This window comes from Apus apus, chromosome 1 (genome assembly GCF_020740795.1).
Source record: "Apus apus isolate bApuApu2 chromosome 1, bApuApu2.pri.cur, whole genome shotgun sequence".
In the NCBI taxonomy this organism is placed as follows: Eukaryota; Metazoa; Chordata; class Aves; order Apodiformes; family Apodidae; genus Apus; species Apus apus.
The window spans coordinates 149,604,704-149,628,898 of NC_067282.1; the positions used below are offsets into that span (position 1 = coordinate 149,604,704).

Genomic DNA, 24,195 nt, shown 5'->3' on the forward strand with positions numbered 1-24,195 from the left:
TGGTTTTGGATCTCACTTTCTTGGTTTAGGTGTTGTCAAACAACTGAAAGAACTGACATTAGCTGCCTGGTTCCCATTAGCAAAGCCACTTTAAAATCTTGTTGCAATCACTTTGTTTTCTAACATGTAACTAAAGGCCTTTTTACCACTCCTTTACATGATGGCTGCTTTCTACAGTCTGAGCCATGCAAACAGAAATCAGCTGTTTGCATCTTGCTGATACGAGTATTTTGACACCCTTTCCAAATACTTTTGCCAGTGACTGCAGAAAAGCTTTTATATCAGTAAGAATGTGTATATTGGGCTTTCTTCCAGAAGCTGTGAGAGGGGCACAATATGCGCTGCCGGATTATTTTACCAACTGAATAAATGTCACCTCTTTTTCAAATAAGAAACTTGGACTATGGCAGTAGAAGTATTTCACTGTATAAATGAGTTCTACACATTCTGAACAGGAACTCAGTGCAGGAACTCAGGAACTGTAGGCAGAGATGGTGGGGTGTATGCAGACAAAGCACCCCAATATTTGTAAATTTTTTGGCAGATTTTAACTGTCCAATATTGCACACAGGTTCCCCCCTTCCCACGCCCTTAGAGGAGCTGGCTTTTTAAAGCAGCAGCTGAGGCCAAGGGGAATATGTGAAGCCTGAGAGAAAGAAGAAATTTTTAACAAAATCTCAGGCTGGGCCTCTGATTTTGGGCCACACAATTGAAAATGTGAATCCTGGACTTTTACCCTCCCTACCTTGTTGTTCTGGGGGATGACTGGGCTATACATTGTTTTGTATACGGTGATGGGTTATTGCAGTCAAATGTCTCACTGAGGTGCACACTCTTTGCTGGTAAGTCACTGGATTATTTTTCCTTTGTGAGATGAGAATGTATCAGGAAGCCACAGGTCTCCTCAAGAAATGCATTGTGAGGTTTAAAATGTAGTGTACAATGAAGAGAAGGTATCATGTTAAAATGAAGCCTTCTGCTTCTAATTAGGAGATTAGTTAGGTGCTGTGCTCTGCAGCTCTGGAAAAGACATACACAGCAGCTGAAATGCTCTGGGAAGGACTGTAATAGCCACCTTGGTACTTAGGAAGCAGCCTGTGGCAAGATGTGGGTGTTCCCTGAAGTGAAATATCGCATGGACCCTCCTTGAAGACAGCTTCCATGCTGGCCTTGCTGTGCTTAGTGAGACTACCACAGATTTACTGTACAGATGGTGACCCCAGGGAGTCCATCTCCTAAACGCTCACCCGGATGCCCAAGCCAGAGGCGCTGTGCTGTGAACACACTGTCCTGCAACTGCAGAGCCTGCGGAGCCAGCTTCCCCAATGGGCTTTTTTAAGAAGAAAACAACGTTATAAACCTATTCCTCTCCTACCTCTCTGTAGGACTTTGGAAAAGGAAGAGTAGCACCTACCGTCCTGCAGCTCAGTGCCTGATGGGATAGGAGCTGGGCAGTGTGAGATCACCACAGATGCTGGTACCCATGCAAGTCTGCACCACGCAACTGCTCTCTGCTCACCAGCAGGTAAAGCACCTCTGTCACACACCCTTGTTCAAAACACACAGGTTGAGGCATTGTGAGGAAGAAATCAATGCCTGTCTTTTGCTTTTGTGGGTAGCTCCTCTAATGCTTTAATTGGCATGGACCTGGTGATGACCAGGGTGTATGGGGAGAGGTGGAAGCAGACAGTTTCTTGAACACAAAGGAGCAAGCAGCTTTGGGCTGGTTTGTAGTGCAGCATAGAATTAAGGTGGTTTCTTCTAAATCTTTCCTAGAAAAATCTTGAAATGGTTGTCCAGCTTGCCTCTTCGGAGTTCAGGAGATGTTTTCTTGAGCTTGCTTGAAGGTGACTTTGGGATTTTTCTTTCCCATTGTTAGCAAATGGGACAGCGCTTTTGTTCCCAGACAGTTTTTAATTTTTAAAGCTCATGATCGCCTCACTTTGACATAATGTTAAACATTTAAATGCACCAGTAGGGTGCCTTCCTCATATCAAACTCAGATGGCTCATCTGCGAAAATAACCCCAAAACAAACTGAAAACAATGCTCTTCATATGCAGAAAACTCAGCCAAAAAACACTTTATTCCTTCTGTGATCAAAGCAGGAACTATGTCATTTGGTTTGTGCAATGGGGTTAGATTTTTCTTCCTCCGTGTAACATAGCTTCAGTCATTTGTCAGCCAAGAGATATGTTTGGATTTTTCATCCCCATGTGGATTTGTGGAAACACACACTAGGAGACCAGATCAACATTGTAATAGTGCCTGCATTGATCTAACACAGTGTTTATGTGGACTCCAGCCATCATTTATTTCTTCTCCAGCATCCAGAGGCTATAATGGATTATTTTATACAATAATCACGATAGTATTTAGCTGTTGTCTAGCATTTCCAAGACATTTTATGAAGAAGGTCAATATAATTATCTCTATTTTACAGCTGGAAAATAAAGGCACAGAGTCACAAAGTGATTTGCCCAAGTCCGTAAGTACCCAGGCAGTGAGGAGACTAGGGAGAGGGTTTGGTCCCCTGGAGGCCCAGAGCAGGACTCTGACTGGTGTGTCCTGGCTGCACTGCTACAATGAACTCTCTCTTTTCCACTCAGGTAGAACTGTGCAGGATCAATCCCTGCAGCTCTGGGATCAGTGCCCACCTTGGAGCTCCATCCTACGAGCACATGGCTGCTGAAGGATCCAGACAATGTTTAAAAAACAAACAATTGCTCTTTCCTGTGGTAGCTGCAATGAATACATGGAGGTGGAAGCAAAAAGGAAGCATCTGTGTCTTTCCTCCCTCAGTTGTCTTTACCCTGGGGAAAATCCTGTCACTGAGATTTGACTGGAGCCTTCTTGGTGTCTGGGGTATCTGCCCTGGCAGCTCCTTTCTCCACCAACTCACTGCATCTGCACCTCTGCAGCTGCTTCCTCCAGTGGCCCAAGCAAACAGGTACCATCCTTCCTCACTCCTCTCAAGTCCAAGGGGGTTTGGGAGCCCAGCACCACCACCACAGCTTCCTGATGAGGTGCAAGAACACAGGCTTTTCCTAACATTAAACTGAAATTAAGATCTGAGTCCATGTGAAGCTGGTGGGCTGTCACCTTCACCACAGAGCTTCTGTGCTTGGGGGTAACAGGCTTTGCATGTTCAGAGTCTGCGGAGAGCTTATCTTGCTGCCTTAAACTCAATTTAAAACAAAAATAAAAATCAGAAAATTAGTCTTTAAGAGGGCCTAAACTGTCTCTACTTACAAAATGATCCCCACCCAGCTTGTGCTGTGTTTGCAGCATACGATTAACAGCTACTTATGAGCACTTTCCTATGCCTGAGCCCTGCCCACAGGGAGCAGGAGCATGGGCTAAGTGTGTCATTAGGTTTTCCCTTCCACAGTCCTTGTAACTACAGGATAAAACTGTGTGTGTGCTTAACCCACACCACCTCCCAGGCCCGGGGTGCACTCCTATCCTGTATTTACAGTTTCCATCATCCTGCAGCTGTCAAGCACAAGCCCTTCCCAGCCCCTGCTTCTGGTACTGAAAATGTTATTTTCCCTTTGCAGCTGACATGAGTGCAGACCTGGCATCAAGTGATATCCAGATATCCAACTGGGGACTCTGAAAGGAGAAAAAGTTGTTTGGAAAGATGTTTTGGCAGGTTTCTAAATGAGGTACAGGTCGTTTGAGAGCTTGTGATGTGAAGCAGAAATGGCTCCCAGCCCTTCTCCCTGCTCCTACAGTGCTTGCTTCCTGAGCCTTAAGGCATCCGTAAATGCAAGAAATACTTGAAATTACAAAAATTGGAAGAGGCAGTTTGGTAGCTTATATTTCTTAAAGTACATGAAACTCCAGGAAGTCTCTGGCTGGATAAAGTGGATAAAGCATAATCCGTGTGCAAACCAGAAGCAGTTTGTCTACTCCCAGCAATGGGAGAGAAAGAGGGGGAGAGGGTGGAGAAAGTGGGGAGTATGGGACAATTAGGGGGAGAGATTTCCCACAAATATTTTATGATTTGCTCACACCTTCACCATGTGTGAAATCAGGGGTCTATAGGGGCTTTCCAGTTCCTCAAAACACAGCTACTCAATTCAGAAAGTGCAGTGGGTTCGCAGGAGATGTCTGCACCCACGTGGAGCCCGCTGCCTTCGCAGGGTGAGTCCTCGATTTTATGATCAGAGCTTCACGCAACTGCATTCCTCAAAGTGGACAGCTGGCCTTTCCCTTCCCATCCTGCTGGATCCTCCATTTCCAAGTCACCAGGGTGCCTGTGCTGGACTGCACCATGGCAGGGCCACACTGGGTGATGAAACAGGGGATGAAATGCACCTTTTGACTGAGCTGGGAAATGTCAGTTCATATCACCTGGTGCTCTCTACTGTTAATCTTAAAAAAAAAAATAAAAAAAAATGTTTGTATTATTTGTTGCTATATTTACAATTTATTTTTGTAATCTTTTTCAAAATAAACTTCTAGCAAGAGTGCTCCATTGTCTCTCCCATGTATCAAGATACAGTTGGTTGTTTAACCTGGTCGTGTATCTGCAAGGAAAAGCACTGACAGCATTGTGGGTTTTTCTGGAATTAGTTCTTACTAGGTTTGAGGTGAGCTGTTGGTTTTTGTTGTTGTTGTTGTTGTTGTTAATTCATATATGGGCATTTCAGTAATAATTTTGGTCAGTCAAGGAATGAACAGAATGCTGTAATGTTGAAAAAAAATGGTGCTTTGATCAGTTTTTGAAGGGAACTTTTAGGAAAACATGTAGAATTTGCTAGTGCTAGGACAAAAGAAAAGGAACTGCACAGTTCCTTAAATGTTATCTTGTGCCAAAATGTCTAGTTTTTGTTTTCATATTTTTAAGGGATTAATTATTGGAAGAAAAAACTATTCATAGTAAAATTACTTCTTTTGTGTGCTTTTCTAGTGGTTTGCCTACAAGTAGAAATTTCTGACTTAAATCGGAAAATTGTTTTAGTCTCTTATCTTAATTATGCTTTGCAATTGTGTAGGCCGGCATTAGCTCATTAATGCTTTCCCCAATTATTGCAAGGGGAAGGGGAAAAAAACCTTGCCTGCTTAAATGAGGCAGGAGTGAAGTTGGGAACCTGTGTGCAAAGCCTCCTCTCCTGGAACTGGAACTGGGCTGGGAGGTGGTGGTGGTGGAACTGCTCCCTGCTGAGATGATGCCAGCTGACCTGCAGCCTGGGGACCTCATTTCTCTGCCCACTCACCCAGGAGTCCATGTGGTACCGAGTGAGCTCTGCAAAGTGAGGGAGGCCACAGGAGATGCAGGGAGCTGGACCTCAGCCGTGGCAATGTGCATGGTGGGGATGGGAGCGTGTGGTGCGTATGAGATCTCCTACGTGGATGGGAAGGTCATTTGTCTATCTGCAAATGACCTCCTAATTAAAAAAAAAGAAAAAAAAAGAAAAAAAAAAGGCATTAGAAACTGAGAAAGTCTTTACCTGGGACTTTCCTTCATCAAGCAGCATTGTCTGGGAATAGGCTCAACTGACATGCTTTTTTAATAGCAGAAATATAAGTAAGCCCTAAGTATTGGCAGGAGGCAGAGGTACACATGGATTTTAAGATAACATTCCATAGTCCTTTTTTTCCCCGCTCTCTGTTTTAAAAGAAATCCCCACAAGTAGGGAAAGTGGAGAGCATGTCCTTCTCTCATCCTTCCCTTTGCATGTTCACCAGAGGGACAGGTCATATTGTACCTGTACCTCCTAAAATTGCATGTAAAACTATGCATGAAGTGCAGTAACATGAAGAACCATCATTAAAGTCCCCCAGTTTATTTTTTTTATTTATTTATTTTTAAATTAGGACTGACTCTTAAATTGCAAACAAGGACTGAGAAATACGAGCCCTCAGAAGAGAGCAGATGCACCGTGTGACACACCGGGGGGCCGAGAGAGCACCAGACCCAGCTTGTTACCTCTTCACACCACCAGGATGCAGCAAGCGTGGTTGCTTAACTGTGGGGCTGAGCTGCTGCAAACGGCCAACAAGTCTTCAAGAACTCCACTCCTTGAGGTGACAAAACTGTCATTCCTGAACTGCCAAGTAGGAGGAGGATTTCAGTGGTCATAGCTAGACAGAGAGAAGAAATTACTGAAAACAGGAGAGTAACTTAAATAATTTTTATGCTGAACATCCTCCCAAGCAAAGAGTAAAGGGTTGGCTAACTCGGCACCCGCTGCTGATCTCAAGCTCATTTGTCACTTTAGATTTCACCTTTAAATCATGTTCTCTTGTAACCATGAATCTACCCCTTCCGCAGGTTTGTTGTGTCTTGGGTGAGAATGGAAATTACCATGGACTGAACAGAGTCTTTCCTTGTCTCTGTCCTCTGGGAAGCTTGCTATTCCTGTTTCTTTTAATTCTGATCAAAACCTAGTACATATGTATAATCTGACTGCACATAAAGCATGCAAACGCTGTTATGCTTTTTGGAGTGCTGTAGCAAATTGTGAGAAGGACCTAGATCTGCTGGCTGGGGGCTGACTGCATATTCATTCTGCTTGGCTTTATGCATGCTTTTAGTACTGCCTAAGATAAAAAGAGACAGAGGAGCCAGTCTGGTCCTCTAAAAAAGTTTTGGAGCATCTTTTTATTATTTGCATTTGTAGCAAAGAAAAGGTTAGGTTAGATGTTAGCAAGGCTTTTTGAAGCAGTAAGATTATCTGGACTCAGAACCATCCAGGGAAGCTGTAGAGTCTTCATCATGGATGGTTTTAAGAAAACAAGAGATTAAGCCTGTCAGGATTCATGTAGAGGCTGCAGAATTGCAGTTGATCTTTCCTTAGAACAAAGGACAAGATCCAACATCTTGTAAAGACAGTAAGTGCTGCTGTATTGGCTGTGTAGACCTCTGAACAAAGCTGCACTTGCAAACTGGTGGTAGTGCCCCTGGCTGGTGTGGGAGAAAGGGCTTAAACTAAAGGACTGCCCTGGGGGCTCTGGTTCTGTCTGTGCAGCACCATATCTTGTCTCACACAACTGACAATGACAGACTCATGAGGAACCGAGTGATTACAAAGTACTCCTTCCCCTGGCATAGCCTCCCCACTTCTGGCAAACAGCTGTTGAGAAATTTTCTGGGACAAAGATTGTACGTGCATTTACATGTGTTTAATAGTTACCAGTGGCCTGAGCCTCCAGGGTTTGTCAGATCTCTTTCTGAAATCGTTTATGCTCTTGGCTTCCAAAACATACCATGGCCATGGGCTCCACAGCTTCATTACATGTGGTGAGATTTCATTTTGGCTGGTAGTTTCTCTGAGTATCCTCAGATAGTGGCTTCTGAGAAATTCTGAGTAATCTCTCACCTCGGTGCCAGGCATGAGTCTACACATCCCTAACTGACCTCCTCTCTCAGCACATGGGAGCATGGGGGGTGCAGGGAGAAAGTTGGGAAGGGTTTTGAGCTCAGTGGGAAGCAGGAGCTGCTGCTTTTGCACAGCAGAGGAGTACAGCCGGATGGCTGCCCCTGGCTAAGCAATAATCGGCTGAAATTCAGAGGCAGCCCTTTTCTGTAGAGCCTGCAAGGGGAGCAGCTGAACCTCTCCAGAGCTCCTGCTGAGTCTTGCCAGGGGTCATAATTCAGCTTGTTGCTGAAATCAGCAGGATAGGACTGACCAGGGAAAAAGCAGGTGGTGGGGCATCCAGCTGCCATATGTCCTTTCCCCCCCACTCACGCTGGAGACACCACCAGTGCCTCCGTTCCAGCTAGGCAGCTGGTGGCCTCATTGCATCACTCATCTCCACTCCTTTTGCTGTTGTACGCTTTTGAGGAGCAACATCAGTCATCTCCCTGAGCCTGCTTGTCTAAACAGTTAGCAGCAGTTGCTCAGTGGCCCTGTAAAGATGATGCCACTTAATGTCAGCGCTCTGTTCCTTCTTTGAGGGGTATCTTCTCCACAGCACACTGTACACATGCTGCAGCCTCAAGGGCTTCTCTGCCAGGGATGTGCATTTCACACCTGCTTTACAGGTACAGGATTACAGACTTGCTTTGTAAATTAACCCCCCTGTGGTTAGACACATTAGCACTTCAACTTCCCCAGCAATATAAGCAAGGCCCTCACAAGCCTTGCTGCTTGTTCCTTGCACTTGGGAATAGCACTGGGAGATCCTGCTAAAGCTGCTTTGGATCTGAGCTGTTATCAAAGTGCAGCAGATTGAATTTTGAATGCAGAAAATGCATGGAGTGGCCCAGTCCTAGGTACATTCCTGTTCTGTCCAGCAGCTTGTTTGCTGTCATACTTTTCCATACAGCTCTGAAGAAGATGCCATTTGTAGGCAGTTGACTTGGTGGGGAAGGAAAAAATTGTGCACTAACTGCTCTCCCCATAAAAACTCCAATTTCCCACTCACTTAAATTTGCCCTGAGCACCTTTTTGCTGGCACTTTTCATCCTGGAACGGTACTTAATCAGTCCCTGTCTGAATTCTCTGTAAGGATAATTGATGTCCATGTCTCCAACAAGCTGAAAATTGTTCCCCCTCCTTTGACATATACAGGGACTTTGTTTTCTTCAGTATTGTGGTTTGTTGTTTTTTTATAATAAAAAAATGGCCTTGGCTGTAAGGTTTGTGGAGTGGGGCACAGCTGCAGACACCTGACTTTCAGCCCAGGACAGGAGAGGTGTGGTGCCCTTTCTGGATTAAAGCTGAGAACTGTTTCTGGAGCTCACCCCATGTGGGCATCGGACTTGTTGCAGGGGTGTTTCCCTCCAAACAGTTTGATCTTGTCTTTTCCCAAGAACGAAGTCATCCTGTCTTGGGAGCACTTTCAGATGCCCTTCCAAATGCTGAAGCTTGCTCTGAGATGCAGCAGCTGGAGTATCCACATTTGGGCAGGTGAGATCCTCCAGGTGCTGAAGATCACCAGAAATCCAGACCGGCCGCTCTGCACTGATCCACGCTTTCAGGCCTTTTAATGAGAAGGTAATTAGCCTTCTGAAGAAATGAGTCAGAAGCTCTCATTGCTCCTTTTGAAAGTTTAAACCAGCTTGGTACTGCTGACATACCTATGCTTTGTGCAAGTGTCGCAACATCTTCCGAACTGGTTGTGTGACTGGGAATCAAACTGCCATATTTTAGGTGATGCACGTCTCGCTGCCACTACAAAATCTCTAGTAAAGCCCAATAATTTGCTTCCTGAATTAAAACAAAACAAAAACCCAACCCCTTTTGAAGTACAAGCTAGTGCTGAGTCAGTAATACAGTGCCTGAGTTTGCATGCAGCCTGAGACAACCGTCCACTTCTCATTTCTCCTGTTTGTCTCAAAGTGTGGTTAATGCTATAGCTTTAAAATGATATTTCAGAGGTCAACACCTGCCTAAGGCTGAAGCACTTTATTTTTTACAAAGGATGGTGAACAAACCACTCAGCTCACTTGCTCCACCCTCCCTGGACACCCAACTTATGTCTTGGTGAAGCCAAACCATTTACTGTGAAGCTTCCCAAACTTGGACTTTCTGAGTGTGACCTGCTGTCACGTGGGCTCAGTGTGAGCAGGTGTGGCACCTTGTGAAGGCGTAGGTAGAGAGTCAAGTGACTGGAGTTTGTTAGAAAAACAAATATCCCCAGGGGTTTGGTTCGGGGGATGCCTTCCTTCTCCTACCAAACGGAAATGTGACTTTTCAACAGCCACTGCACTGAAGTGCTGAAGACACCAGGGGGCTCTACTGTGAGATGTACGGCTGGCTCGCCACAAAGTCCATAGGACTGCAGCCTCAAGGCACACTCTTTTACTGACATCCCCCCAAAACAAACAAACAAACAAAACAAAAACAAAAAAACCAAACCAAACAACCCAAGCTGCTGATGGCATGATGGGCCTCAACTTCTTACTTGCAGCATGACAGTGGCTCTAGCTCGTGTTGCTCCCATTCTCAGCTCTTCTGGTTTTATTACGATACGGTGGTGTTTAAGATCTCTGTGGAAACCTGCTGTGCACAGTGCATCTTGTGGAAGGACCAGGGCTATGTTGAGAAACCAGTTTCTGACAGCACTTGACTTCATTTGGACGGCAGCCCCCTCTTGGTGTTTTAGGCAGTGTCATAGCTTTCCCCAACCTGCTTGACAAATGAGCCTACCTGTAGTTGCGTTCGTGCCTTTCCTGTAGGAAGTTTATTTTGAAGGATCGCCAGGCTTTGCTCACTTGGACGGGGAAATCTCCTACATGACTCGCCTTGTCTGCCCAAGAATTTTGGCCGCCTCTGTTGGCATGATAGAGAAATGTGTTCGCTGGGCTTTTTATACTTAAAGGGATAGAATTTCGCTGGTATTTTACACTTAAAAGGATCTAGCATTTCTTCAAAACCAGAACACACAAACATACACATTCTCAGTCTGTTGCCTGGGATATTAGCCAGGCAACTCATAAAAACACTAAAGCCTGGAAATGTGAGATTAAAATACATTAGCTGGGGATAAATTGTCCATATATTGTACAAGAAACCTCAACATGCATCAGAAATGCACCCTGAGCTCAATACAAATCTTGTCAAAGCCTTCGTGATTCTTAGGGGGTTAATTTCAAGAATCTCTAGTTACTTGGAAATTGCTCTTCCTGACTCGAGTGATGCCTGCTATTCTTACGTGGCAGTTTCAGCTCGGTTTCAAAACATCTTGACTGTCTCACGCTGCTTGTGTGTGTGTGTGTGTTTTTTTGTTTACAGCAACATCAGGAAGCTGCTGGTGTGAAGAACCAGCCAGGGCTGAAGCAGGCTCCCGCTGATGTGCCCGAGGAACGGCGCTGGCGGAGGTAACAGAGACGCGCTTTCCACACCTTGCCGTTCCCAGCCGGCAGGGACAGAGGACGCGATGCGCGGGGACACGGCTGGCCAGCCCTCCGCCCCGGGCCGATGACTCACACCGCCCTGGGGGCCTGACGGCGGGGTCCAGCCTTGCGGAGCCGGGGCCGGGGCCGCACCGGGACGCGCCGCAGGCGGAGCAGCCCCCCCGCCCCTGCCCGCGCGCTGCTGCGCGCCCCGGCTCCGCGCCCCGCGGAGGCGACCGGAGCCGCCGCCAGGCGCAGGGCGCCGCCCCATTGGCCGCCGGGCGGGGCGCTTTGCATATCCCCGCCCCCTCCGCGCAGTGCCATTGGTCCGAGCCCGAGGCGCTTTGCATGGCCCCGCCCCCCCCCCCCCGCCGCCTGGCCGGCGCGGCGCTGCGGTGTCGGGCGGGCGGGCGGCGCGGCGCAGTGCAGGAGCCGGGCCGGGAGCGGGGCCGCGGGCGGCGGCAGCACAGGGTGCGGGCAGCAGCGCCGCTTCGCTGGCGGAGAGGGGCGGCAGCAGGCTGTGGCCGGCGGGGCGAAGCGGGCAGCGGGTCTCGGCGCGCCCCCTCGCTGTTCTCTTCCCCCCCCCCTCCTACCCCTTTTTCCTGCGAGTCGCTCCCCGCCCGGGTCCCGCGGGTGCAGCATGAAGTGCAGCGATGGCCCGCAGAGGTAAGACGGCGGTGAGGACGCTGGAAGACCTGACGCTGGACTCCGGGTATGGTGGCGCGGCGGACTCGGTGCACTCCTCCAACTTGTCGCTGTGCTGCTCGGATTCGCACCCCGCGTACCCCTATGGAGGAAGCTGCTGGCCGCACCTAACTGACTCCATGCACAGTCGGCACAACAGCTTCGACACCGTCAACACCGTCCTAGCGGAAGACTCCGAGGTGCTGGACTGCGCGGGGCAGCAGTGCTCCCGGCTCCTGCCCGACCTTGAGGAGGTCCCCTGGAGCCTGGAGGAGGTGGAGGCGCTGCTGCTGTCGCCGCCGCTGCCTCCGCGCCGGGAGCCGCGGGCGCCGGGCGCCCCCAGCCCCGGGAGCCGGGATGCGGCGGCGCGGCTCTCGACGCTGGTGAGCCGGGCCCTGGTGCGCATCGCCCGGGAGGCACAGCGCCTCAGCCTCCGCTTCGCCAAGTGCACCAAGCACGAGGTGCGGAGCGCCATGGAGATCGTCCTGGGCTGGACGCTGTCTGCCCGCTGCACGGCGGCCGCCCTCGGCGCCCTCTCCCTCTACAACATGAGCGGCAGCGGCGGCGACCGCTTCAGCCGCGGCAAGTCGGCGCGCTGCGGGCTGGCCTTCTCGGTGGGCAAGTTCTACCGCTGGATGGTGGACAGCCGCGTGGCCCTGCGCATCCACGAGCACGCCGCCATCTACCTCACGGCCGGCACCGAGTGCCTCTTCCGCGACATCCACGCCCGGGTGCTGGCCGGCCCCGCCGCCCCCCTCCCGCCGCCCGGCCGCCCCCCGGCCGCCGCCGGGGCCGGGGCCGCCTCCGTCCCGGCCGAGAAGGAGAAGGAGGGCGCCGAGGCGCCCCGCTTCACTCTGGAAGCGCTGGAGCAGACGGTCAACAACGACCCCGAGCTCTGGGGCTTGCTGCAGCCCTACCAGCATCTCATCTGCGGCAAGAATGCCAGCGGTGAGTGCAGCCGCGGGGCGGGACCGGGCGCCGCCGACCACCTGTTGCGCCGGGGCGGGAACCCCCCCGCGGGCGCGGAGCGGGCCGCGGCTGCGGGGCTGTGGCGGGGCCGGGCTGGCTGGGGAGGGAAGGAGGAGGGGGGGCAGCGCCGCGGCTTTGCCCCTTTCCCGACGGTGCCCGGCCCGGAGTGCGAGGTGGGCGCTGCTGCCGAGCATCCCCGCCTGGCTCTGCCGGGGGGGCGGGGGGCGTAGGGGGGTGTGTGTGTGTCTTTAGGGGCAGCGGGCAGGGGTGTCGGCCAGGGCTGGGTGACGGGCACGGTTCAGAGCTTCAGTTTTCCACAGGAAATGGCAGAAGCGCAGCTGAGCGCTCGCAAGCGAGATCAAACTTTGTTACATATGCAGCGGTTTGGCCAGAGATTGCGTGGTTGGCGCTGAAATGCAGTCTTTCTGGACAGATTTCATTCATGTTGCTGCTTGTTTATCCGGAGCTTGACACAGATGCAACACGGTGATGCATCAACTTCCTGGGGATTTTATTTTTTTTTTTAACACCCCCCCCCTTTTTTTTTTTCTGTTTCTTTTTTTTTTTTTTTTTAACGAAGAGCCCCATATTTTTAGTGAGTTACCGTTCGGTACAGCAGGATCCCAAAGTTGACGTTTCTTATTTCCGCTCCCTCTGTTTGTCAGGGAAGGGCAAATGAAACGAGCCATGTCTCAGGGAGTCCAAGTTCAAAACGGGTGGTTTTCTCCTGCCTTCTAAGCATGCACAGGCACATGCAAGCACTTTTATTAAGCTTAAATATAAACTGCTTGTCAAGCTGAGATGCAAATATTGGGGAAAAAAGGGAACTGGGAGAACAAGGATAACTGGAAGTCTAGATCAGGTCTATAGATAAGCCCTGTTAAGTTTTCATAGCTACAGACAATGTATTACAGCTAATTATCTATTGTGTTAAGACACCTTCACTCCTATAAGAGACCCGAAGGAGGATGCTAAGCAGGCATCCAAGCAAAAGAAAGGGGGCAATCCCCCTCCCCAGTGTAAATAGACGCAGATCCGTTAGGTTCCGCTGGCGGTTTTGCTCCAGCAGTGGATGTTCTCCCCAGAGGCTCTGCTGAGTCTCCCCTCGAAATGCATCTGCTGCCAGGGGCATGTGTTGCAGGACCCTCACGCTTTATTCTGGCGCTGTTTGCTGGCAGGCCTGCCTTCCCCAGGAGTGCCACCGGTGGTTTTTTCCCTCCAGTCCTGGTACTGTGCCTGTAGGTTTCAGGTGGCACTGTGTTGCGTTTCTGACATTGCAGCGCTGGCTGTGCAGGCTCCTACTGAGCCTTTCATTTTGTTTTGCAGCTCTAACTCCCTTCTGTATCAGCTGGGTGGATTTAAATAAACTTCGTTCTGACCCTCATTTATCTCCCTTCCAGGGACAGGATTCAGAGTGTTCATCTCCATTTTCTTAGAGCTTTCCCTGGCACAGATCTCCTTGGTAGCTCAGTCCTGACTCGGGCAAATGGCATTTTTCTAAGATGTTCGAATCATACTCAAGTTGTCCATTTTGTTTTGCCTCTCTCCCTGTGTGCATTATGCTTGCTATGCAAATGACTAACGTTGTTTTGCTCTTTAGTATCTTAGGATACTTGGTTTGGCATCCAGTTATATATATTTAGGGTTACAGGTGCAAACAAGAGTCAGGCCTTCTTGTGATAAAAGCCATTTTTTATTGCTGTTTATGTTTATTTAGATTTAATCCATGGATGCGTTTCATGCTCTTAAATATTTTCATGGCAACTAAAACAACCATTACAAACCATTAAACACATCAGCCTGCTTCTTCACCAGTGAGATACGCATCTGTTTATATAGTCCTCGCCATTTTGATGTCTGAGTGCTCCATGGTTGGTTGCAAATGTTTCCTTCTCAGGCATTTAAAAGGTGGGGAAATCTGATGTAAGAGATTATTTGACCTGCTCGAAACTATGTGGGCAATCTGTGGTGGAGGTTAGGACTGCTGGAAGCTGCATCTCTATACAGTGGCGTAACCACAAGTTGATCCTGTCTCTACTCAGTACTTGAAACACTGTGATAAAGCAACTTAATAGGTGGGAGACTTCTCACATCTCTCTGTGCTACTCGAGGAGAAGAGACAGGTCTTGTACTCTGGAGGTTTGATAAATCATGGTGCCATTCTCCAGCTGGGTGGCATGTGGACACACTGACACCGAAATCAGGGTCCATCAGGCGTGGATGAGAAGCAGTGGCGGGATCCTTTCTGGAGATACCATGGCCTATATGCTTTGAGTGAAGTGGGTGAAAGGAAAACCGTGCAAAAGCAAATCCCTTAGCAGTACCTTTCCTGCAGGCAGTTTTTTGGGGGGAGGAGCAGTGTCTCTCTGGCAGGCAAATGTCAAACCTTTAAAAATTTTCCAGGCTAAATTCAACACTTTAATATCCATCCCGGAAGTGAAACGGGCAGCCCGTGAAGATCATGGGATGCAAGAATGTGAGGAACATCAGTTTAGTCCAAGATTGTTCTAATATAGTTTGTGGACATGTGTGTTGGGGAAGATGGTCTGAGGATCTGCAAGACACAAGCCAGCCTTTCAGAGTTTCCCTGTCAGCTGTGCAGAGCATTTAGTGGTTTCAGTTGAGGTTTTATAGTCTCATACCCAGTCATTTTGGAAGCTGCTGAATAAGATCATGATTGCAAGATAACCTTCTTCTTCCTATAAATGATGGTCATATGCCTTCAGACAAAGAAGATGTCTGAGCCAGTTCTTCTGGTGGGTGCTTCAGCCTGCTGGGCTTGTCTTGGGTACCTCTGGCCTTGACAGGAGCCCTGCTCTCCAACAGCTGCCTGATCACTCCTCATGCAGGGTTGAAGGCACGTGGTTGGAGGTGGTGGCACTTCTTCGTGCATTGCAGGTCACATCTCCTTCATAAACCTTTTGACCACTTCTTGTGTGTGGCATGGGAGTAAGGATGACAGCAAAGGAGAAGCAGGCAACAGTGTCAGGAACAAGCCACTGGAGTATTCTAGCAGCTGCTGGCGTCTTGTCTGAGCTTACCCCCGTTACTGTATCAGAAATAATAGATCTTAAAAGCACTCTGAGGTAGTAATTACTTCTCCCCCCCTTGCACCATCAGAATTTTAATGTCATGGTTGAATGAAAATTAAAAACTTTACGTTTGGGATTTCATTGGCACTCCAATGTTTCAATTACAAACTCCATCTGAACAGCACAAGACTCATTTTACATCCTATAACAGTCACATGGAGTGTTATTTCCCTTGAAATAGTGGGAGCGAAATATTGTTTACTCAATGAAAGGCAGTAAAAGCTGGCACCTCTGTGGTTTAAGGTATATTATTTTAGTTTCTTTATTGCTCATCACACCCCTACTTTTAGTCTAGGTCAGAGGTCTGCTTCAACATGACTGGGATGTTTCCCTAGGTCTTGGATCCAGTGCAAATCGTAGGAGTAGGTCCATGTATTTCATTTTCACAGTGGCTACTTGGAGGGCAGGTCCAAGTAGCTCAAAGTCACCTACTCTGTGTTGTAAAGGTCCACTTTTACCAGGCAGAGGAAGGTATTAGACAGCACTTGAGTTTAGAAAATGGGTTGTTCCTGTTTCAGTCCTGGGGTTTTCCTTATCTTGTGTTGCAGGATTCATGGTGGGAAAGGCAGAGGCCCCAAGGGACACTGCCAGGGAACTGGGAATCTCAGGGAGAAGGTTTCTGCAAAGCAGCTGGTGTGCACAACTTGGCCTTTTCTGTTTGTGTACAGCTACTAAAAATAGTTATTTGGAGCAAAACTGCATCCCTGTGGTTTATTCCTATTCTTAATATTATTTAGAGAGGAAGACACAACAACTAGGAAGAACCCCAGGATTAGGTCAGGCTTGGCTGACACATGTCAGCTAACCTCAGTTTAACCTCAGCCTCTTCTCCTAATCTAGGAGAACCAGAGGGACTCCAGGCAAATGAGCAATACCAATATATTAACACAGCTTAATCAAATCAATTAATGCTTTAAAGCTCTGAGATATATGTATATGTATGTGTGTTTATATATGTTCCTGTTCCTTACTGGGGAGCAAACTGTTATCTGTTACTTCTCTGTGTTCTACTGTAAGTGAACCATTCAAGATGCTATTATGGCTTTAAGGGCAATGTGAAAATCAATCTGAAACTTATTTCAGCTATGATGATTGAGGAATATTGGGGCACAAAATGGAATTTTATTCCTCTTTCCTGGGCCTTTTTTTAACTGCAGTCTCAAGAACATCCTTTCCCCCTCCCGCCACCCCCCATTTTATTTCAATCTTCTTTTTCACTAGTAAAGAAAAGTTTGAAATACAGTTTGAAGTTTCTTATATGCTCCTGTATGTTATACTTAGGGGTCTCTCTGCTGTTCATTTTTTCTCATCTGCTTCTGGGCACTTGAGTCCCTTGCCCAGAGGTTGACATCAGTAGCAGTGCAACAAATAATGTATTTTTGCTCAGTTCTCTTACCTGACAACCTCCTGAGCAAACTTCCACAGCATGTCTAAACAAGTTGGGCATTTGTACCCTCTCTGGATGGGAGGGAGAGGTGCATGCCCATAGGGCAGGAGGTTGTGCCTGGTCGTGCTTTGAGGCCATCAATGCTGTTGGGACCTGGGATGGCACTAGGGAAACCGTGTTCCTTTCCTGGAAAGGGTACTTTGCTTGAACATCCTGTGTTGGCAGGAGCAGGACAAATGGACACCCAGTGTTTGTGCTCATCACAGACCTCTGTTGCCTTGTGGGGGTTAAGAAGAAGCAATGGTGGGACTGGGAAGTGAAGACCCAGTCCAGTGTTGCTGTTTGACTGGCTGCTGAAGGTTCTGCTGTTCTGGACACTTTTCTTCATATAATTTGGTCCAGTTATGAGTATTAACATGAAAAAAAAAATCCCAGAAATGGTTATACAAGAAATACCCATAATAGTAGTAATAATAAAGATGATGTATGCCCATATGTTTATTCCCTTTATCATATTGGAAAGTACCTTAATGGCAGTTATAGCCATGGCCATGCTGGGGAGGGCTGCAGTTGCACCACTTGGTTTCCAATGTAAATGAGAGTTTGGACTTACAAGTGGGAAATATGACTCTGTATACAAGGGGCATAACAGTGTAATTTTAGCAGTATATTTGGTTCCTGGCCTATTTTGCTGGATTGTGACAGGCTTCAGCGCATCTTTCAGCCCTCCTGTGAGCTGGTAACACAGATGGAGGTGAGTGTTAGGGACAACTTTGCACCTTTCTCTAATAGTCTCTCTTCTGTAGCTACTCAGAGGTACTTGGAGTGAAAAAAACACCATTGGTTTGTGTGCTTGTGCAGCGTGTATCGAACCAAGTTGTCAGTTATCAATCAGAAATCTTCCGTGTTGTCCAGAGTAAATTACCAAGGTGTGCACCAGGTGGGTACTTGTAAAGCCTTAGCCTTTTCACCCTTCTGGACCGGGACATGGTTCTCCTGTGTCTGAAGCCAGAGGAAAGCTTCAGTGTGTGTCTGAAGCCAGAGGAAAGCTTCAGTGTCTTCCCGCTACCTTACCTTCAGTGAAGGTGTGAAAGGAGAAAGCCACGCTTGATTAGATAACACTAGAGGAGAAGGGAGCTGATTCCTGGAGCGTGTGGGCGCTCGGAATTGAATCCTCTGCCTGGAGTGATTTCCTGTGGCCAATGTGTAGTGCAAAAAGAGCTGGGTCTCCTTTCGGACAGCTTGCCGAAGCTGTCGGCTCCCACTCCAAAATAGCTCTGTTGCTGGCCCAGTAGAGGCTGTATGGAAGAAGCAAGGAGGGGATGGGTGATGGGGTTCATCAGCAGGACATGCTCTCTTGCCTTGGGGATGACCAGCAGCAGCACTGCCACCGTTTCTGTCCGCAAGCAGGTGGGCTCTCTGTGTACTCCCAGTGGCCGTGGTGACTGCTTGGAGCCCATCAAGCTGTTCCTGTTCTCCTTCAACACCAAGGAGTGGCTGCTTGGCATTGTGGGCTGATTTTACTGGTGCTGTTGCCTCCAAAATCTTCACAGCATGCGTCAGAGCCTGCTTACTTCCCCAGTCTCTTCTCAGTTTCAAGACTTCAATGGTGCTTCTCTTCATCTCCCTGGCCGGACCATCTTGTCCATCCCTGGCAGCAGTGCCACCCTTTTCATCTCTCCATCCCAGTGCTCCTGTCGCTGGCTCTGTCTGCAGGGTGTTTATCTTTTGCCCTGGGTGTAGAAGGTTTCAGCAGGATATAAGGAAAAAGTAGGAGCTTTTTTTTCTTCCATTGCTCTTTCCCTTGTTTTCTTTCTCACCGAAAGCAACTTACTGCACCGTCTCCCTGTAAATCTGTAATTACAATTGTTATGCACCTGGTAAGTATGTTAAGATTTTAAAAGGCATACAGATGGAGTCAGAACTACTCCAGAGCTTGCACAGTCAGCTTAAACTGTAGATACTTTGCCAGAGAGTTGGACAGCTTGGAAAAAACACAGACATTAGAGAGGACTCAGCTGAAGCCTCAAGTGTGGCTCTCAATCTGTCCTTGGTTTTGAGGATTTCTTACAACAAAGATTTTTCTATCAATGGGCTCAGTGTGGCCACCTCTGTCTTGTCAACATGTAAACTTCCCATTTTCCCAGAAGGTAATATAGCAATCCTGCTGTTGTAGGCTGTGAGAAGATATAATATGGTGGTCAGTCACTCCTCTTGCTTTCCATAAAGCTAAATCTTCTATAAAAACAGAAGAGGGGAGGCCAGTGATCAGGTGAAATGAGTGAGAAAGCAGCTGTAGTCTCATTTTGATAGCAGAAGTGAGGGGTGTGATTCTGGATGCATTTGAAGAACGAGGAGGTCAGTGTGGATCAGTTCAGCAGCACTGGATGGGACACATTGTACCCTGATACAATGTTGAGCTTGCAGAGGCTTGTCTCAGTTATTTTCATTAATTTAACATGTCATACTGAACTGATGGTTTTGAATTGTTACACTCCCTCACCAGGCAGTTTATGGGTGAGGAGGAAGGTTCATAGCATGGCTTATGGGACATGACCATTTTCTTGGGCTCCGTTCAAGCAGTGCTGGTCAACTTGATGGTATTTTATTCTGTCCCTTGATTCCTGTGCTAGGTTCATAGTAAGCAATACCTTTTGTTTTGGTTTGGTTTTTTTGTGTAATTGTTGGAAACAACCCAGGAGGTTTTAAAATATGGTACTGTAAGGAGGCAGTTGGCATCCTGAGGTAAACACATGGACCAACTTTGGGGGCTGAAGAGATGCTTGGGATGCTTGTGGTTTCCCATGGGAATTCTCTTGGCTTGTCACTGATAAGGAGAAAAAAATCAGCTTTGCCTTGATTTAGGTTTGAAGAATACTGGGTTGTAATAAGGAATGGGAAGAAAATTGGACCACTTGTACCAGTAGGCCTCAGGGCAGGTGATTGTGCCCCTGCTGAACTGAGCTGGCAGAGGTGGATAAGGGAGGAAGGACTTGTTCATCTGAGCCTGTTCCAGGCCATTTAAAAGCACCACGTTAAAGGGTATCATACTTGTTAAAAAATTTTGGGCCAGATTCTGGTCGTGTTGGCTGTCACGCAGATCTGGTGTAAACCTGCGTGATGGTGTGTGGCTTGGCTGTTGTTAATGAACATCACAGATCTCCTTGGTGTGAACTTTGCTGGTGTGACACTTGGGGACTGGGCTCTTCTTACCCTTGTGCTTAAGTCAGTGATGGATATGGATATAGTGCATACTGTTGATAAAGAGTATGGAAGTAGAGAGGACAGGTGTAACCTCTTTTCTCCTGGAGTTGTAAGGCAGCTGAAAGTGAAAGTGCAGGGAGGGATCTGGTGCTACAGGATGCTTGCCAGGAGATAAGAGCCCATTGCAGCTGATGTAGGAGGGATGGGTCATACCTTTGGGTCAGCAAGTTTGTATCCTGCTCCCGGAGCCCTTGCGTGGATAGATCTTGCTCATGTGAACAGCACGTGGACTTGACATGGCTATAAAGTTCTCAGGATAGGCTTGCAAGTGAGCAGGCAAATGGGAACCCCTGAGAAGATTAGAGAAGAGGCCTCTTCAAGGACCAGATTTCTGTCCTTGAGTGCTCAGGCAGCGAGGGTCTGAGGCTTTAAAAGTAATAAAACCAGCCTGCTTTTAAATTGCAGTGCTGTGAAATATTGCTCCCAGGTGGGGGAAGTGAACAGGGCTGGGGTTGCAGCAGAGGTATGGTGAATGCATTTGCATTTTCACGGAGGTCAAATAATTGGAGGAGACTTTGTATCCTGCAGTGTTTTGCACTTTTCCTGGTCCCATGGTAGTCTTGGGTAAACATGGCTGGACTGTAGTGCCTTTGCTAATATATTGTGTTTGGCTGTGAGCAAGGAGCTAAAGTCAGGGTAGGTTGGCTTTTCCTTGCAGAGCGCTGAGCAAGCCTTGCAAAACTCTCTCTGGGATGTTATCCGGCAGGGACTTGGAAATATAGAGGTTATGAGGTTGTGGGCTGTATCCACTTCCCAGGCTGCAGGTCCTTTGCCCCAGGTGAAGCATCTTCACATCTCACCTCAAAGCAGAGGATGTGGCTGGTAGCAAGGCAAACTGCCACCATTGAGGTGGGTCAGATGCAACAGAGACTTATGCTGGTCTCCCAGCCCTTTGGTGGGAACAACAGAAAGGAGATCTCAGAGACTGGAGTCATTTTGGGTACCCACTGAGATGCTTTGCGTGGAGGATGCTAAGAAGACTTTTTGTTTTTGTAATACAGGACCACTTTTTTTGCATGCCAGCATATCGGATATTAGTTTCACTGAATCATTCATTGTAAGTCTGAGTAGGTAGATTATTTTGCTCTGTATTGTAGTACAGTGAATAAAACTGCTAGGGTCTAGATGCAGGTACCTCTGATGCTGTTACTTCCCTTGATGTTTATAAAGTAAGGGTCACGAAACTCAATACTTCAGAAAAATTATCCTAGTGCTACTCGTGTTACTTGATTTCTCTGGGATACATTTTGTGTGGAGCCATGTTTGATATAACACCTTCCAAAGGTATGGCTAAACTCAATCCTGTTGTCCTCACCTGATTTCAGTGATGAGGGCAGCTCCTCAAATACCAGAACAAGGTCTCACATATGGTAACAAATTAAGGAAACTCCTGAGTCAAAGCTGTAGGCCCAGATTTATTTTTGCTAAAAATAAGCTATTTCAAAACCAGCAGTAAAGATTAGTACCTTCCTGCAGGTATTTATTTATAATTTGAAAGGAATTTTTTTTTAGTTGTTTTACTGATTCACGTTGTTCAGCTTAGAGATGACAAAAGTGAATGCTGCTCAGCGCAGCCTGTAAGCCCTTGTGCTAACTAACTAGCCTATTTCCACTGGCCCACATAAGAAAAACTCTAAAAATAGTCCAGCAGTGTATGTTTTCAAAAGTAAATTAGATTTTAAAAATAAAAGGTTCAGTTTAATTATCTGGCATGCTGTCAGTAAGGAGGAGGGTTTTCAAAATATGCAATTCCTGTAACAGGGAAAAAAATCCTAACCCCAAACAAGCCACAGCTCTGTAGTTAGGGCCCGCTGTTGCTTTGCTGTTGGGCTGTACCTACTGACTAGTTCTTTGTTATACCACCATGCTCACAAAAAAATTTCCTTGTGCATCAAATGGTTTTGGATAGTGAAAGCAGTTTTGCAACCTGAGTGAGTGCAGGGCCAGACACCAGGAAAGTGCAGGCTATTTTTGATGAAAAATTCCTGCCGGTGTGAATTCATGTGATGCCGTCCATCTTAAAGAGCACGTTTGGTGCAGGGAAGACAAGCATGAGTAATTTCAACTGCTTTACAGGTTTAAATGTAGGAATGAGATAAACACCTGTCTAATACAAAGAATGCTGAACTAACGTAGCAATGTACTTGCAGCCAAAAGCTGGGAGCCAAGGTGGATAAGTCAGTGACGCCGTCTGACATACATCAGCAGTTAAAGTGCGGTGGCTGAGTGCTTCTAAAGCAAGATTAAATACAAGAAGAAAAAAATACCCTAGCCAAAGCTTAGTCCTCCTTAAGCATGCAGATAGTCTAATTGATTTTCAGGAGGGAAATGGGCTGTCACCTCTCCAGCGCATAGAAACTGCATATGCATGGGATAATTGGCAGGTTTTATAAGGAGACCTGGGGTGATGAGAGCCATCAAACCACCAGAGCAGATGGGGATGCTGATGTCTGTCAGCTCTGCCTCCTCTCCGCTGACCAGTGGTGTCACATGGAAAGATGGGCTTGAGATGGAACTTCAGGTTGTGGAGACGCTCAGCAGTTACCAGATGGGTGTGGAAGCAGTGCCTTATCAGGGCTGGTGAGGTTTTATCGAGACACCTTTAATTACAGACTGCGTTGGTGTTAGGCAGGAGCTGGTGAGTCATAGAGAGTTTTCTAAGGTTTTGGGCTGGCCTTGGGTGCTCAAGCATTGGCCACTATTGCAGGTGACTTCTTTTTCATTTGAAGTGAGGAGGCACAGTGATGGCAGGGTTTTCCTTTGTAAGGGACTCTGCCACCCTTACTTCCACCTTTGTCACCTTGAGATGAGATGGCAACATAGGGCTGTGCTTTGGGGCACTCTGGGAGTTTACCTAGAACACAGCTGCCTGCTTAATAGCTGCTTCTCATGCAAACAATGCAAACACACCCAAACTGCAAAACTGGCTACAAAGCTGGTTGCTGAGCAGAATTAGACCTGTACTATTGAAAGGTGCTGCAAAGCCCATGGGCAGCTTGTGCAATCCATGTTGCATGCTCCTAACAGGGGTGCTGAGACATCCCCAGCTGAATTGAGAAGGTGTTGTGGGCATGCTGGGGTCTTTAGGTTTGGGATTCACACTCTTCTGTGGTCATGTAGGTACTGAGTTGTATGAGCCCCTGAGAAAACATCAGTTTTGGGAGTAAGGATGGCATTTGAGGGAAGAGGGGTTGCGCAAATGAGGGTTTCTTCATTTATCCTCCCCTTGACTATGGCTTGAGGAGCGTCACTGGGACAGGTCCTGATCTTGTTCCCTGTGAAGCTCTGCAGTGCTGCTGGCACTGGTACACTGAAATAGCTGTCACTATTTAGACAAACACATGCGTGTTGGCCATGGCATAAAGAAAAATGAGAACAATTCAGCACCTCCATAAAACATCCTCTGAGCCTGGAGTAATTAGTTCAGTTTCCATAGCCTCATTTCCAGAAAGAGTAAGAATAGGGCAAACAGCAGAAAAGATAATAAAAGTTGGGAAACCCAAGGGGAATATTTCAGTATGCCGACTGTCGACTGGAGTGGCATTATTTGGTCCAGAAATAAGGTACCCAGGAGAAGCTGTGATTGCACTGTGCAAGAGAGAGAGTGGCAAAGCAGGAACTGATCAGCAGCTTAATTTTTTGCAGAGGTGCAAGATGCAAGAAGATTAAATGAAACTGAAAGAAAGTAAATTTAAAGTAGCTCTAGAGAGTTCTCTCCTTTCTGCAACATACTAGGGGTTCGTGGAGCTCAATACTGCAGGGAGTGACTGGAGATTGATTTTCTAGGGTTATGCACATGAAGGAGAACATTTCTAGAGATTATATTAATACTCTGTCTTATATTAATAATTACAAAGGAAGTACTGTTTCATGTTTTAGCTCAGCCTTTGCCTGGACAGCCTTCCCAGGCATTGCCCAAGATGTGGTGGGTGTTCCCAGCCTTCCTCTGCCCTGCAGAACTGTTCACCGCTGACTGGGCACTCTGCAAACAGAGGCTCCTTCCTACAG

At 47.5% G+C, this 24,195-nt stretch overlaps 1 protein-coding gene across 1 annotated transcript in view; it reads left to right on the forward strand.

Moving 5' to 3' along the window:
* The first annotated feature begins 11,391 nt into the window (after positions 1 to 11,391).
* Positions 11,392 to 24,195, forward strand: part of ABTB3 (ankyrin repeat and BTB domain containing 3) — a 178,140-nt gene continuing 165,336 nt past the window's right edge. The window contains exon 1 of the mRNA XM_051638474.1: positions 11,392 to 12,423. Within this exon, the coding sequence (XP_051494434.1) occupies positions 11,445 to 12,423 (979 nt within the window). The 5' untranslated portion in view covers positions 11,392 to 11,444. The remainder of the gene's footprint in view (positions 12,424 to 24,195) is intronic.